The 17469-nt window shown below is 34.5% G+C and overlaps 3 protein-coding genes across 3 annotated transcripts in view; all 3 read left to right on the forward strand.

The window, feature by feature from the left end:
* LOC109341149 overlaps positions 1-2165 on the forward strand; it is a 6053-nt gene extending 3888 nt beyond the window's left edge. The window contains exon 2 of the mRNA XM_019578990.1: positions 2088-2165. Coding sequence (XP_019434535.1) covers positions 2088-2095 — 8 coding nt within the window. The 3' untranslated portion in view covers positions 2096-2165. The remainder of the gene's footprint in view (positions 1-2087) is intronic.
* Positions 2166-2282: 117 nt separating this feature from the next.
* LOC109341152 (uncharacterized mitochondrial protein AtMg00810-like) lies at positions 2283-3458 on the forward strand. The gene has a single exon (XM_019578992.1). It carries the CDS (start codon positions 2283-2285, stop codon positions 3456-3458), a length of 1176 nt encoding a protein of 391 aa, XP_019434537.1.
* A 1053-nt stretch (positions 3459-4511) lies between these two features.
* Positions 4512-10661, forward strand: LOC109341164 (solute carrier family 40 member 1-like). Its single transcript, XM_019579003.1, has 8 exons — positions 4512-4835; positions 5452-5602; positions 6327-6523; positions 6984-7463; positions 7974-8145; positions 8490-8627; positions 8782-8892; positions 10374-10661. The coding sequence occupies exons 1-8, from the start codon at positions 4723-4725 to the stop codon at positions 10515-10517; spliced, it is 1506 nt and encodes a 501-aa protein (XP_019434548.1). The 5' UTR covers positions 4512-4722; the 3' UTR covers positions 10518-10661.
* The last annotated feature ends 6808 nt before the right edge of the window (positions 10662-17469 follow it).

Here is a 17469-nt window from a genome sequence, read left to right on the forward strand (position 1 = left end):
AACCTCTAGAGAGATATGGCTTTGAGGATATGGCTTCAGTTGCTCTCCATATCATTTCAGGAGATCCATGTAGCTTTCAAGGGGCTATAAACTGCCAGGAGAAAGAACAATGGATGAGTGCCATGATGGAGGAAATGGAGTCTCTACAGAAGAACCAAACTTGGGAGCTTGTTCCATTGCCCCCAGACAAGCGTGCAGTTGGGTGCAAGTGGGTGTACAAGAGGAAGCCAGCAGTATCAGAAAAAGAAGGGGAAAAATTCAAGGCTCGTCTTGTAGCAAAAGGGTATTCACAGCAGAAGGGGATCGACTACAATGAGATTTTCTCCCCAGTGGTGAGACACACTTCTATCAGGGCAGTGCTTGCCTTGGTAGCCAGCTGGGATATGCACTTAGAACAGATGGATGTGAAGACTGCCTTTCTCCATGGTGAATTAGAGGAGAAAATTTACATGACACAACCAGAGGGGTTCAGTGCAGCTGGACAGAGTCACTTGGTTTGCAAGTTGAAGAAGTCTCTATATGGGTTGAAGCAGTCTCCCAGACAGTGGTACAAGCGGTTTGACACTTATATGTTGAAGCTTGGTTATAAGCGTTGTGAGTATGATTGCTGTGTTTATGTGAGAAGCCTTGACGATGGTTCGTTTATTTTTCTGTTACTTTATGTTGATGATATGTTGATTGCTGCTAATCATTTGAGTGATATCAATGAGCTGAAAGTCATGCTAGGTAAGGAGTTTGACATGAAAGATTTAGGGGCTGCTAGGAAGATTCTTGGGATGGAGATTCACAGGGATAGGGGAGCTAGAAAACTATGGCTCTCCCAGCAAAGCTATGTTGAAAAGATCTTAGAGAGATTTGATATGAGCAATGCTAAAGTAGTGAGCACTCCATTGGCAAATCACTTCAAGCTTTCCCTAGATCAGTGTCCAAAGACAGATGAAGAGAAGAAATACATGTCAAAGGTTCCATATGCCAGTGCAGTGGGTTGCTTGATGTATGCTATGGTTTGTACTAGACCGGACTTGGCACAAGCAGTTAGTCAAGTATGCAAGTACATGTCGAAACCAGGGAAGCAACATTGGGAAGCAGTCAAATGGATTTTCAGATATTTGAAGGGGACTACAGGTCTCGGTATCATGTTTGGCAGCCAACAGAGTAAGCCTTCAGTTATTGGTTATGTTGATTCGGACTATGCAGGAGACTTGGATGATAGAAGGTCCACAACGGGGTTTGTCTTCACCCTTGCAGGTGGACCAATTATGTGGAGATCATCAGTTCAGTCTGTTGTTGCTATGTCCACAACTGAAGCAGAGTACATGGCAGCTGGTGAAGCTTCTAAGGAAGCCTTGTGGCTTATGGGACTAGTAAATGAGTTAGGCATTGAGCAAGGTGGAGTTTCGCTGCATTGTGACAGTCAGAGTGCTATCTTCTTAGCAAAGAATCAGGTGTATCATGCTAGAACCAAACATATTGATGTGAGATTTCATAAGATCAGAGAGTTGGTAGCTTGTGGGCAGATACTATTGCAGAAGGTTCACACTTCAGAAAATGCAGCTGATATGTTAACCAAACCGGTTACTGTGGACAAGTTCAGGCATTGCCTGAGCTTGTTGAACATTCACTGATGATGGACTATGGAGCGCCCCCAACCCAATGGCGGAAGATGGAGATTGATGATATTCGCCAAGGTGGAGATTGTTGTGCAATGACTCATATCTCTAGATAACAGCAATACAAGTTATGGGCTTGGGCTGATGTAAAGGGGTTGGGGTAGAGGGCTATATATATTGATGTTATGTAAACCTATTGAAAACAAGGAGAAGAATAGTAAAAACACTAATCCTTATTCTCTAATAATATATAGTGGTAGCCGCTCAACGCTCCCGGGGACGTAGGCACAATTGGCCGAACCTCGTTACCAAATCTCTTGTGTTATTCTCTTGTCTCTATACTCTTTACTATTTGATTGTTCGCTTGTTCCCAACAAAAATAATATGTGGGAGTTGGTGCCCCGTCCTCCACATGTTAATGTGATTCACTCTATGTGGATTTTTACTCATAAATTCAAATCTAATGGTGTTTTTGAGAGGCATAAAGCTCGTCTTGTAGGTGGTGGGAAAATACAACAGGTTGGCCTTGATTGTGGGGAGACTTTTAGTCCGGTGGTGAAGCCCGCTACGATCCACACTATTCTTAGTCTTTCTCTTTCGAAGGCATGGCAAATTCATCAATTGGATGTCAAAAATGCTTTCCTTCATGGTGAGTTACAGGAAACAGTGTATATGCATCAACCATTGGGTTACAGGGACCATGATCATCCAGATTATGTTTGTCTCTTACATAAGTCATTGTATGGTCTCAAGCAAGCACCCCGGGCTTGGTATAAGCGTTTTGCTGATTATGTTTTCTCTATTGGGTTCGTTGATAGCAAATGTGATAATTCTTTATTCATTTTCAGCAAAGGGTTGAGTGTGGCTTATATTTTATTATATGTTGATGACATTATTCTCACTGCCTCTTCTGATGCTCTGCGGTGTTCTATAATGAATCTTCTTAGTTTTGAATTTGATATGAAGGATCTTGGCCCTCTAAATTATTTTCTTGGTATTGCGGTGACTCGACATAAGGGTGGTATGTTTCTTTCCCAGCACAAGTATGCCGAAGAAATAATATCGCGGGCGGGGATGGCCTCGTCTAAGCCGTCTAAAACCCCAGTTGACACCAAATCAAAGGTTAGTGCCACATCTGGTGCTTCATTTGATGATCCTACTATATATCGGAGTCTTGCAGGGGCTCTGCAATATCTCACTTTTACACGGCCATATATCTCTTATGTCGTGCAACAAGTGTGTCTCCATATGCATGATCCGAGGGTTGATCATATGTCAGCTCTCAAAAGGATTATTCGCTATGTTCAGGGTACATTGGATTACGGTCTTCATTTATATCCCTCTTCTACTTCTACTCTGGTCTCATACACTGATGCAGATTGGGGTGGGTGTCCTGACACGAGACGATCTACCTCTGGTTACTGTGTTTTTTTGGGTAATAACTTGATATCTTGGTCATCAAAACGACAACCTACGTTATCTCGTTCTAGTGCTGAGGCCGAGTATCGTGGTGTGGCGAATGTGGTCTCCGAATCATGTTGGATTCGAAACTTACTCTTGGAGTTACACTGTCCAGTTCAAAAAGCTACCCTTGTGTATTGCGACAACGTGAGTGCTATTTATTTGTCACGGAATCCAGTTCAACATCAACGTACCAAACATGTTGAAATGGATATCCACTTTGTTTGTGAGAAGGTTGCACGCGGACAAGTACGGGTTCTTCATGTGCCATCACGATATCAAATAGCGGATATTTTTACCAAAGGTCTTCCGCTAATTTTATTTGAAGATTTTTGGGACAGTCTCAACGTCCACAAGCCTCCCGCTACAACTGCGGGGGTGTGTTAAATATATTTTAAATATATTAGTCAAAATAGATAAATAGCTTCCTAGTTTATAGCCTTCTGTTCAGCTTATGTTTAGTATATTGCTTCCTAGTTTGTAGCCTTTAGTCAAGCCTTTTGTTAGGCATATACGTTGTATATATTCTGAGGAAATCAATGAGAATGGCAAGGAAAATATTCCTGATTCTAATAATGAGAATTTTGCCTTGGTACTCTGGCATTAGTAGGAAAGAATGAGCAGTGGGTAGGGAACGGTGGGGAAAATTTGTGTTAAAGTGTGATACATAAGGGTAGGATGGATAAGGAGTGACAAGTGAGTCATATGTTGTATGATAACACCATGCCATGTCATGTCCAGGGTGGTTACAGTAGTTGCAGAAGTAACCACCACCCAAACGACCTTGAAACCTGCCACCACGTAAAATCTACCTCATCTCCTTCTAGAACGTCCACTACATGGACCTCTAAACATAGAATAAGACACAAACTCATATCCAGGGTGAAGAGATGACCTAGTTTGTGAGAATTTAGAATTGAAACTCCTTGGATTTATGACTGAGATAGGAGACTGTGTAGAAGAAGGAACTGATGCAATGTTTAATGTTTGCTAAAAGAGCATCTGAAACAACCTTATGGCCATTTTTAACTAAGCTAGACTCAAAAGTAAGCAAAAATTGCTCTAGGTAACATTTATTATTTTTCTATTATTTGTCTTTTGTTCATCAGTAAGAAACAATACATTTGTGAAAATTTTAAGAAAAAATAATTGTGCATTATTAAAAATAAAAAATGTTGAGTTTATTTAAGTTGAAATCATGTATTGGTTCAAATATCTCATTTCTAACTCTTTACTCTTCTCATATTCTAATTTTCTCATCGTAATAATCTTCGAAGTTGGAACTCTCCAATAGATAGAGGCTCCCGTCTAGTCCAATAAAAAAGAACTAATATTCTTGTTAATATAAATAAATTGATATATCTTATACTAACAGCCGACTATTGTTTAATGGTAAAATGATAAGTGATTGACATAACTAGGTTGTTTTATACTGAACAACACATGGACTTGTTCTTTGTTTCATTCTAGTTCATACGTAACTGAGAGTACCATTATTATTGAATATAACTTTGAACAAAACTCAGTGTTACATTCCACCATATACTACTTAAATTTATCATTGAACAAATCTTCATTATCATATCATATATGAGAGAAGTTGCATGCTGCTTTGTTACGAACTAAGTGTAACCATTGTGAAGAATTTGATATGGAAGAAAATTTCATAGTGAGGGAGACACAACAAGAAGAAGAAGAAGAAAACCCATCTTCTCTAATCAAATATTTATATGTTGGTCACTTCTTAGCAAGATGGGGTACCAGGTTCTTGTTTCATTTCTCACCATTGCTTTAAACTCTTAATATTTATATAACATCATTTTTTTGTGTTCCTAGGTTTCTTTGTTTTCTATGTCACAATATATAATTTCTCTCCTTTTTTCAGTGTAATTTTTGTGATTCAGGTCTTACTCTATCCATTTTAAATAAGATAATTGGTTTCTGCATTATTCCCATAGCCAAAAGGGTTGTCTTTAAATAATTGATTGGACTATGAAATCTATTAATAATGATTAATCTAAATTTATCTATTAAACCCATTTATTGCCAAGCCTACACATGATTTACTTGCACAGAGGTGGTTAGAAGCACTGTCTTGACTTGTGTAGTTGTATTGCGCCTCAATTTTTGGTGGAACACCAGTTTCACAACTTTGGGAGAGGTTGGAATCAGGTTCTACCTCTTCCTACTGCTATCGTGACCCAATTTTCAGTTGAACACCTAATACAGGGCAGGTTGGAGTCGCCACCACTTGAGATTTTCAAAGTTCATTGTTGCATCACTGAGTAGCCTATACAAGTGTATACAGTTATACCATTTTGCTGCTTTGGCCTTTTTCTGTTTTTCCTTAATTAAATTCACTGATATTTTCTGTTTGCAGAATGTGGGAATTCTCTGTTGGTTTATATATGATAAATATTTGGCCAGACTCATTGCTCTATGCAGCAATATATGGTGCTGTTGAATCTGCCTCCACTGCAGTTTTTGGTCCCATAGTTGGAAGATGGGTGGATAAGTTGTCCTATTTGAAGGTGAGCCCAAGTATTTTGATCTCTTACTTTTATGCTAAGACTAGAACTTCAATTTCACCATTGGTACACTTATTTTTTTGCGGCCCAATTCACGAGAGTCCCATATAACAAGGTCTGAAGACGGTAGATGTACTTGTCATATTAACTATAACTTCGGAACAATAATGTAAAGTTTGTGTAAGAATGTGGGAGAATAAAGAAATATCTTTAGACTAAACTTTCTTTCACTTGTGTACTGAATGGTATAACTATAAGTCTTTGAAATATTTTTATTGAAATTAAAATTTCCTCAAATAGAGAATGAAATTTGAAATTTCCTTTCTGCATAATACATCCAACAAGTTATAAGATAATTTAAGATCCTTACTACTTGTCTTGTCTACACATAAGGTACAAACAAAATGCATAGGTAAAAGCTACTATAGTGCTTGGTCATTTTGTTTCCTTTACTTTATCATAACAGATTCTTGTGACTTGAATTTACATGATTAGGATATTTCAGCACCAGATTCTAGAAATGCCAAAATCTCTTCATTTACTTTCCCAAGAATTAGATACAAACAAAATCCATAGATAAAAAGTATATAATTTTATCCTACATGAGTTAGTGTCCTTTGTTCATTCAATTTGCATTATACTTGTGTCATTATGCAGGCTAAACTTGAACCATGTATTAAAAATTAGCTTCTAAAGAAGTAACTCTATCTTTGTGTTTTATTGGCAGGTTTTGCAATTGTGGTTGGTCATAAAAAATCTTTCTTTCGTTATTGCGGGGGCCAGTGTAGTTGTATTACTTGTCTATTCATCTCTGAAGTTTACAAATTTCCCGGCTTTCATATTTCTGATGGTGATGATCAATATCTGTGGCGGCCTTGGTGTGATTTCAACTCTTGCGGGTACCATCTTGATTGAAAGAGAATGGTAATCTTGTTTTGATAAGACAAAATTTACATTTGATTGTGCTTGTGCAGTTAATAATCTGTTGCTTTAATAAGTATTGATTGCTGCTAAGGATTTAGTTGTCACTATCATATTGTCTTTACAATCTATCAAGGTTTACTAGTCATAAAAATATTACTTGTTTTTATTCATAAGTTTTACTTGGTTTTCTAGCAGTTTATTTATGGATGATGTAAGGAAAATAATATCTCACATGAAGATTAAACACTTCCATTTTTCTCTCCTTGCTTTGACGATATTTCATATTATAACTTCTTAAAGGAAAATGAATTATTTGAATGGTCTACTTAAAATATAGAATAAATGACTGTGAAAAGGAACATTAAGGTTGCATTGGAGTCCACTAGGTGGGAGTCTCGTGAATCGGGCTGCCCTTCAGTGGGGAAAAGAACATTTTTTTACCGGAGTTTTGATTGTACAGGTTGTTAGTTATATCAGAAGGTCAGCCCCCAGAATCACTAACAAGGATGAATTCGGTTACCAGACGCATTGATCTAAGCTGCAAGCTTCTTGCTCCTGTCATAACAGGGTTCATTATAAGTTTCGTATCACTTAAAGCATCTGCTATAACCTTAGCCCTCTGGAATATTATATCTGTTTGGGTGGAGTACTGGCTCTTTACATCTGTTTATAGCGGGATTCCAGCTTTAGGCCAAAGCAACCAGAGGCGGATGGCAAAACTTTTACGAACCAATCTGAAAAGGAATGAACCAACTATTGAGGGAGATATCTTGCCTTTTGTTACTGTTGATAGCTCAGAATTAGCGGATAGAAAAGGCAAAAAAAGTTTTGCAGAGTGGATTTCGGAGATCCCTTATGTTGCTGCATGGAGAGTATATTTACGGCAAGAGGTTGTCCTTCCTGGAGCAGCGTTGTCTTTGCTATTTTTCACTGTACTCAGGTGATCACTTACTAAGAACCATAGAAAAGTAAATATTTCATTAAAAAAATCTAGTCTGCATTAGGCTTTTCACTAACGCTTAAAATTTGTAATCTATTTATGAACAACAAAAAGCCTAAATGTAACATTAAACTTGGCATATTTACAAATGATTTTCCTTGAAATTTGTACTTTTACCTCTTCATAAGCTTCTTCAGTACTATTCTATATGATACTACCAGGAATTGTGCTAGTTACAAAGCATGTTCTCAACTCTACCCAAATTTTTAACAACCAAGATTTAAATTCAGATTCAGTTACCTGGGAATTTATGTGCAGTTATGCATCCAAGTGCTTTGGAATTAATGTTTTATTAATAAATCAAAACAAACCGGTTAAGTAATGTCTGTTGATTATACTAAATTCATCCAAGTAAATAAATTGTTTTTCTTCTAAACACCTTAAGAAACATATCTTGGTTATGAGTTGGTCCTGAAGCCTCACTGATAAAATTCCAATTGCTTGCCTCAGCTTTGGAACTTTGATGACAGCCACCTTAGAATGGGAAGGCATACCGGCATATGTTATCGGAATTGCGCGAGGAGTAAGTGCTGTGGTCGGAATAGCTGCAACTGTTGTATATCCTGTGGTGCAGTCTCATATATCAACTATTAGAACAGGACTTTGGTCTATCTGGTCTCAGGTACAAACTTACTAATGGCTTTAAATTGTTATGTATAAATGACCTTGTCGGAAAACATGAGAACGAAACATCACCAACTGAGATTTTACTTGATGGTGTGTACAAGAAGCTAATATCATGGCTTACATAAAACAACAGAGCAACTAACTAATAACCAACTTGCAGACTTATAAAATGCAATCTAACTAACTTCAACCACACTCTAATTCATACTCTAACATGTTCTGAACGCTTGTCAAAAACTCAAGTTTCTTTATTTGTGAACAAGTATGCAGAAAACATGTCACTGATAATACATACCGTATTGACCTTTTATGTCTTGTTTATGTATGTTATGTGTGCAGTGGACTTGCCTCTTACCATGTGTAGCTGCAATATGGGTCCAAAATGGCTTTGTATCTTCGTATATTCTTATGGGAAGTGTGGCAATATCTCGCCTTGGATTGTGGATGTTTGACTTGTCTGTTCTTCAACAAATGCAGGCACGAAACAACCCTTCTTGTCTAAAATGGTTTCTTGAAGAATTTGGTTAACAAATGAAAAATCTTGCTTTTGATGTCTATGATGAATCATAGTTCTCTTTCTTCATAATCATCTCTATTCGTTGTCTGATTTCTTTTCAAATTTCTTAAACAGGATCTTGTTCCTGAATCGGATCGTTTGATTGTTGGAGGTGTTCAGAGTTCACTTCAATCTTTTATGGACTTATTGGCCTATGTTATGGGAATCATAATATCTGATCCACGGGTGAGTTTCAAAACTATTGCTTCCAAACACACTCGTAATGATTCATGGCCAACACATATATGTGTGTATATATTTTTAAATTCTTGCCACTGGCATACAAATGGAGACAGTGGACATTTTATATTTCTGTGTCACTTTTTCATGGTGAAACGAGTTAGAGAATTGGGGATACGATCCACTAAGACGTCATGTAACTTCATTGTATCGTTTACTTTAAATGAATGTTTCAATGGACTGCGATCTATGAAGCAAGGATACGGATATGTGTGTCGGATACAATACAGATATGTGTGTCGGATACAATACGGATACGTGTGTCGGATATTCCGATACGTCGACACGCATTTTTTCTAAAATATAGGATACGATATGTTCATAGATATGGGTATAAAATAGTAAAAAATACATAAAAATGATAAAATTATAAGTGTAAATCAAAATATCTAAAGTAGAAAATATAATGGAAATTGGAAATCATTGTCCTCCAAAATTCCAAGTACCAAACTTAGAAAATATAGTAGAATAATTCATAAAATTGCTTAAATAAGTTGGTTTTTGCTTGATTATTGGGATGTTGCTTAGCTTTGATAAAACGTATCATATCTTCTCTTATTTTTTTATTGAAAATGTATCAAATACGTATCTTTATTTTTTATTTTAATTTTTGGATACTCTACAGATATGTATCTTTCACGAATCCCAACGTATTCGTGTTGGATACGTATCTGACACCGATAGTGAGGGTGTCTTCAGTGACTATGATAGCAAAAAAATAAGAAATCTGAAAGTATGGAATGAAATGTTCAAGTAACCACAAAAAATGGTTTATTAGTTCTTTGCTCATACAAATTACGTCTTAGGAAATTCTAACTTGAAGAGCTGATCATCAATCCCATAGACTCCTTCATATGATTCCAAAGTTTATGCAAGAGTAATTCCTCATAAATACATCTTTATGATAGAACATTATGACGTCGTTTGATCCATGTAGTCCTCACCTAGTGATGATAAGGCTGGGTTGTTGTTGTAAACTATTAAGTCTTCCTCTAGATTTCATTACCGAGTTTCTGAGTATCACTTCAGCTTCCCAATACAAGTGGGAAAGCACTAAATTTCACATTTTCTAAGTAACCCCCCTTAGAACATTCTATGCTCAATGAATTGTTGTTTAATAATTTATCACTATTTCATATAAAAATGCATTCTTAGGTACAGCATGGCTGAATGGACCCTTGTCTGCAACTTCATTCACCTTAATGCTTTCTGTTACAAATTCATACCATGTTGTTGCACATCTCCATCACTCCTCGGCTGCAAAAGCTATTCATAACAATACTAACTTTGGCCTAAAAGTTGTTTCTCTAATGCATCTTTGTCCTGATTAAAAGATTTTCTTCTACTAACAAAAACTTGCAATTGCTTTGAATCTGATGCTTCACAATTATGCTGATCTTATTTCCTGTTACCTGTATACTTTCTAGGACTTTTGGAAGCTGTCCTTGTTATCATTTTTGGCTGTCACAGTGGCTGCATTCTTATATTGCATCCACGTGTACCAGGTGCGGAAACACATATTTCACTTTGATAGAATACTGTGGAGTAAATGCTTTGCAAGAGAATCATAGATTGTGGTGGCCAACTTGTTACAGAATAAGTTTGGTACTCACTGCTCTTCTCACACCACTTTTTTACACTTTGTGAATGATGTTAAACTCGTGGTTAATCATATCGTTTGGGCTGTAACGAGTTGTTTAATGAGTACATTTGCGGCTAAACTGATAACAACCCAATACACACGATTAACCATGAAGTCGTACATCATTAACCGAGTGTAAAAAAATCGTGAAATAGGTAGTCTGAGATGATAGCTTTTGTATGGAGAAATGTCTACACAAAGGTGATGGAATGTTAGTGTTTGGTTTGCTTGGTGGAATTTGAAGATAAAAGGATCCTTTCTGCATCAGAATTGCTACAGTAGACAAGATCCTGGATTCATCACATAGTTGAAGTTTTGGAATCTCATGAACAGACTTCATTTTTAGTGGAATAAGATCATCATTATCAACGAATAAGGATATGTTGTTCCAAAGCATGTCTCAAATCCTATATCGCACCAATGAAAACATGCAATGTCAATTAAAAAAATTAAACATTCATTATTTTTTTGTTCTTACTTCAACATCATTAATGCGGGACATAGTTTGGAGACAGAAGATCCTTGTTCCTTATCAACATCTTCTTCATGTGCTTGTAGTGTTAACATATAATCTCATGCTAAGTGCATTGTGAATAATGCAATAGACTAATGGTCTGAGTGGATAATGCATTGGTCAGTGCATATTCCATAGCTTTTATTTTGAATTACATACTATATTGGATTTGTTCATATTCTGTAGTTGTGGTTTGTTATCTATATATGTTTATACCTCCTTTGAAAATAAATAGTAACCAATTTCTCTAAAAACTTTGGGTGATAGTTGTATGTCTAAATAGTATATATATTTACTATCTCTATATACAGAGAGAAAATAATTTATTTAGGTTCCAAATTTGACTTGAATATATATGTACTCATTCTGTCATTCAAATCTTGAATAAAGTATGTTATAGTATAAGAAAAATATTATCACTTGACATGGTATGAAGAAGATAATTTTTTGTAGTGCCAAGGATATTTGTTTACCTTTTGGGATGTATGATTGTCTCTCTCAATAAGTGTTGTTTTGGATATTTCAAAATAGTTTGGAACCCAACAAGAAAAAAAAGGGTATTTCAAAATTTGGAAATGTGGCTTCTAGATTTCCAAATCACAAGAGGTGATCTTATTATTATTGAGCTGAAACTAACCATGTATAACATTTTAATTCAGCTAATATTTTAAGTGTATTGTTAGCTTATGGGGCCAAAAAGTAAGTTGGCCTATCATTACTTCTCTTGCTAATTGATTTTGTACTCATTTCTATTTTCTACATCTATAGTTTCTACTTCATTAAAATGTTTTTCATTTCGATGTTTATTATTTTCAAAGGTTAATTATATCTTCTTAATGTTTGTTATGATTAAGATGCGGTCTAATGTACATTAACCCTGAACATTGATAAAATCCATACATTAAAATTTTAATAAACTTTAAGTTAGTAGTTGGTATGTCTACTAAAAATAAGATCCTCTACAAGAATTTCAATTGTGTTTATATTCATCACTATAGGAAATGAGTTCAAGCTTTCCCCAATTCCTTCTCATCAATGAACTCTTGACGTATACGAAAGAGTGTGATTCGTTCATTTCTACTTCTCTATCTATTTTTGAAATGTTTGGATTTTTTCAAATTTCATGGACATGCATAAGAGAAAAGATATTCTCACTCAAAAGTATTGGACTCTCCAATACTGGAATGTGAGGATAAGAAAATTTTAAAAGTTTTAAATTATTTAATTTGAAAAGTAACTAAAATCTGCACTCTTAAAATAATTTTAAAGTCATGTGTCAGTATCTCTACCTAATACTAAATTTTCTAGTACTACAGAGGATTTGCACTTGTCTATTTAATGTGTAGAATTATTGATAGGAAAGATTAATTAATCATATGGTCTCAAGGATTATCTATTGAAATTTGGTTTGTTGGAAGTCATTAGTGGGAACTTTTGGGTATGAAATCTAAAAAACTTTCAAGTCCCACATAAAAGAGTTTTGAAGAAAAAAAACAACTTCCAAGTCTCACATTGGAGAGATGAGGAAGAAAAAATCTCATGTTATAAATAGAAGTCTCATCCTTTCATATTTTCTTGCCCCAAGTTGAATGCACTTTCACTCAACTTTTTCTTTCTTTCTCATATTTTCCGCCCATGTATTTCCAGCAAATTTCTCACCCCTTCTTTCCGTGGTACTAAGAATTGACACATGCAGTCAAATTGTGGGAATTTCGAGAACTGACACTAGTATTCAGATTGAGGGAAAAGAATTGGCACATGTAGTCATAGCAATGTAGTCATAGCAATGTAGTCATATTGTGGGAATTTCGAGAATTGGCACTGATAGCCATATTGTGGTCGTGAATTTGAGATCGGTTCTTACAGTGTAATAAGAATTTGATAACAGAGATCTGGACTATTTTATTCTGGGGACGGCGTGGTTGATAGCCTGTTTGCACATTTTGGACAGTGCCACGAAACATCTTAAAGAAAACGACATAGTCGTGACTTAGCTAGTAAGTATTATTTCGTGTCATTTAGAATTGTTGCAAACTACGGTAACAACAATTTTAAGATGTTTCGAACTGCAATGATATTAGTAGATAATATTACTGGACCAAACAACTTTGACCTTAACAAACCATTTCGGTTTAATGGGACTAACTTCAAACAGTGCCAACATAAGATGGAATTTTTTTCTTACTATGAGAAAAGTTGCACACATTCTGAAAACCGATTTCCAAGTGTTGCTAGGAAAAACTGAAGAAAAAAAAAGAAAAATGATAAACTAGCTATTGATATAGCTCTCTAAAATGAAAATGATTACCTTTGTAAGAATTTCATTATGAATGACCTAACTGATTGGAAATCCCAAGAAATAGGTTCAATGTGTAACAAACAGTTATGAAGTGATATGAAAATGAACATGCTATAGAATTATGAGAAACATGATTCTTGCAGCAAATGTAAGGATGAGTTAAACTCTTAATAAGATCTATACTCCAATTGGAGTGGAGTCCTTAGACTACAGGAGTACTCTTGATAGACTCACCTATGTGATTGTGGAAGTGGGGGCAACTTCTTATGAAATTTTGGGGCATAAATTTCTAGTGTTCACTATATTGGGATAGACGTACATGACCTTTAACGCACATGTTTTACAGATACCTTTGAAAAGGTTGTGTGTTGTTTGATGTTTGAGATAGAGTTTAAGACTACCAGTCACTCTAGTAAAATCTAGATATCACTCACTATGCAAAGGTTCAAGTCGTATGACACTTTTGTTTATGCACAATCTTACTAAGACCACAAAAATTCTTGGAAATCATTTTTTAATTTCAAGTGGAGGATTGTTGGAACTTAGTTTGTTGGAAGCCATTAGTAGGAACTTTTGGGTGTGAAATCTAAAAAATTCTCAAGTCATGCATAGAAGAGATGAGGAACTTGAAAAGAATCTCATGTTATAAATAGATGCATCATCCCTTCATATTTTCTTGCCCCAAGTTGAATGCGCTTTCATTTAACTTTTTTTTTCTCCCTCCTATTTCTCGCTAATGCATTTCCGACAAATTTTTCCCCATTTCTTTCCATAGTACTAAGAATTGGCACACACAACCAAATTGTGAGAATTGACACTTATAGCTATATGGTGAGAATTTCGAGAATTGACAGTGGTAACCATATTGTGGTGGATGTATTCGAGATTGGTTTTTACAGTGCAGCAAGAATTTGATAACATAGATGTGAACTGTTTTATTCTCGAGACGATATGGTTGATAGTATGTTTGTAAAATTTGGGCAGTGTCACGAAATGCCTTAAAGAAAACGATTTGGTCGTGACTCGGTTGATATTATTTCATCTCATTTAGAATTATTGTAACAATTATCTTTCAACAAATCAAGTGCTGACTAGCTACTCTAAGAGAGATCTTTGTGGAGCTGTGATTAGAAAGAACACAACATGTCTGTTGAAGTTGAGAGAATCAACATCTTATTGAAGTTGGAAGAATCAACATGTTTGCATATGTCTCCCAACTGTTATTAAAGTATCATGTGGAGTACATAGCACAATTTGTGTGAAGAAGTCTCATTTCTATGTAAAGAGACATGTCCAAAGTTTAAACATTAAACTGAAGAAAAATTTGGAAGAAATATTAATAAGAATAAAAAACAATTCAACCCAAATACATGTTCCAATAGCTAAAGCCTGAACTACTAACTTTGAGATCTGAATATTATTCTAATGATATTTAACTTAATATATAATTATCAAAACATAATCAAGGAGAATCATCCCACGTCCTTAATCAAAGTTAGTTCTTTAGATTTTCATCTATCTTAACTAATGTGAGCAAAAGTAAGTTTTTTCAGTAGAAATCTATTCTTTTTTTTATGCGAATGATCTAATCATTTTAGAATTATTTCTTTCAACAAATGTTGTTCCAAGGAAAATTAATTTAAATCTCTTAACTTATTTTTTTGGTTTTTTTTATCTTTTTTTCCTAATCTTTATCCCTCAGTTTCGTTCTTGCTCTCATTATAGTAAGAAAAAACTAGTGACACAGTTAAACATGTGACATAATAAGAAAAACCATACAAATTTAACACTAAAAAACATATGTACATTGAGTATGTAATAATATTTTAAATTATCATTGTATCATCCATGACTTATTGATGGTATATAAATCATTATACATGCATATATATTACACTCATTTAACAAATGAAATAACATAATAGAAACAAAATTAAGGAATTAAAATGAGAAAAAATGAAGAACCAAAATTAAAGGATGAAAGTAATAATAAAAATTAGAATTGGATAAAGGAATCTGGAATTAGAATACGGAAGTATGCAGAAAAGTGAATAGAAAATTGTAGAGCTTTTTTTGGAAGAAAAAAGTGTGTGGCAGTTAAAACCTCACTAGCTACTGACAAACACGTTAGTGCTTATGGGCCCACTTTGGCACTTTCCTTCAAAACCATCTTCACTCGCTTCTCTCTCAAATCTCAATCTCCCTATTTTTTTTTCCATTTTCTTTTTCTTTTCTACTATTCTTCTTTTCCTTATGATCATGTATACAAAATAATACTACTTTCTTATTATTTTTCAGCTTAATAACTGGTTATATTTATTTATTTATATAATTATAAATTATTTTATAATTGATAGTCGGAATTGCCACTGGTGAATCATACAAAAGCTATTTATCAACATGTGTGTTGGTTCAAATGTACATGTTTGATTTTCCTTAAACAAGGTATAGGGTTTGAGTTTTGTAGATAAAAAATACCCGCTGAGAGAATTAGCCCCACATATCTATGGATATTCTCAGCTCGAACATAATTGCCTCTAGTATGAGGATATATGTGGGAAACCAACAATACAAAAACTATTTAAATATGAAGAGAAATAATTTTTTGTGGTGATGTATAATTTTATTGTATTAGTTTTACAGTAAAATAGACTACATTCTTTAATATTTAATGAGATTACATAAATTATCTCTATATTTTTTATACAAACATAAATTACATCTAAAATATATCTATACATCACATGGAATAGCTGCTTAGTGGGAGAGTGAATATAATCACACTTGTCTCCCCTCAAACTAGATGGGTATAATATTTGTTTGATATAACTAATGATATTTTTTCATCCTATGTAATGAATTAATCTATTTTGGGTAACTGACTGCTTCTTTTAACAAGTGCATTCAAAAGTGTGAATAATATCTTGCTCCTCACCTTGACACGATTTTGATGAAGACGTGAAGATCACAAAAAGAAGAAAAAGGAAGAAGACTATAAAGACAAAAAAATTCAAGCTTCAAAAAATTAGAGTGTAAGTCTTCAATAGATACTTCTATTCTTATGCTCAATTTATGTTTAGTAGCAATGTACAAAGAAATTCAAAGGACCTTAAAATTATTTTTGAAAGAATCGGAAAACTCTTGAATCATTTTCAAAATGCTAAGTAATATGTTACTTGACCTGAGTAATGGATTACTAGATCTACGTAACAAATTACTTGAACTGTGTGATAGTTGATAATAGATTATTAGAACTACGTAACAGGTTACCTGACTAAGAAAATAATTACCAAAAGCATAACTGACACATGTAACCGATTATTACATGGCAATAATCGATTACATGGTTGGACAACAAGTTTTGGTAATCGATTACACATAGTTGTTGCAACCAATTTTTCAAATTCATATAAAAAGTTTTCATCCAAAAAGAATGAGTTTCAACTCTAATTGTGCCCCAACTTTTGGAAGGGTACCATGGCTGATTGGAATGGAATATTCACACAATGTACAACTTTCATATCATTAACTCATTTTCTTCTCAAAACTCTTTCAAACAAATTTATGCAATTTATCTTGCAATTTTGTTTTCAAACTTTCAGATTTTCTGAAGTTGCTTCAAGTGTAATGTTCTAAAGTTTTTCAAACATTTTAGAGCATTGTTTTATTGAGAGCAAAAAGAATTGCAAGTTATGGCATTGTCAAACTTGTAAAGGTAATCATGTCATATATATATTCTCCATCTAGTTGTTAACTTTTCATCAGGGGTGTGGTGAGAAGGGGAAACGAGTTCACTTGGAAAGATTTGAAAGTGTGCATGTCAAGAGGAACACTTTGGAAAGCTCTCCTTATATGTCATGGTTTTGATGAGGACAACTTGTGCTTATAAGAGCTTGAAAATCACCAACAAATCAACATGCTTAAGTCTTTAATTGGTACTAGGCTTAGACTAGAATCTAGTTTAAGTTGAGTCAAAGGCTTAGGTCACCTAATACATGTCTCATATGCATAAATCTTTTAAATCATTTCATCTTTGAGATATGTCATTCATAATATGTTCATGCATTA

Source organism: Lupinus angustifolius, unplaced genomic scaffold, assembly GCF_001865875.1.
Source record: "Lupinus angustifolius cultivar Tanjil unplaced genomic scaffold, LupAngTanjil_v1.0 Scaffold_382, whole genome shotgun sequence".
NCBI lineage: Eukaryota > Viridiplantae > Streptophyta > Magnoliopsida > Fabales > Fabaceae > Lupinus > Lupinus angustifolius.

Bases quoted from the DNA above. Each gene is read 5' to 3' on its own strand.
- LOC109341152 (XM_019578992.1), top strand. From the start codon at position 2,283: ATGCATCAACCATTGGGTTACAGGGACCATGATCATCCAGATTATGTT.
- LOC109341164 (XM_019579003.1), top strand. From the start codon at position 4,723: ATGGAAGAAAATTTCATAGTGAGGGAGACACAACAAGAAGAAGAAGAA. The intron at 8,146-8,489 runs GTACAAACTTAC...TTATGTGTGCAG, and splicing joins TTTGGTCTATCTGGTCTCAG to TGGACTTGCCTCTTACCATG. The intron at 8,628-8,781 runs GCACGAAACAAC...TTTCTTAAACAG, and splicing joins CTGTTCTTCAACAAATGCAG to GATCTTGTTCCTGAATCGGA.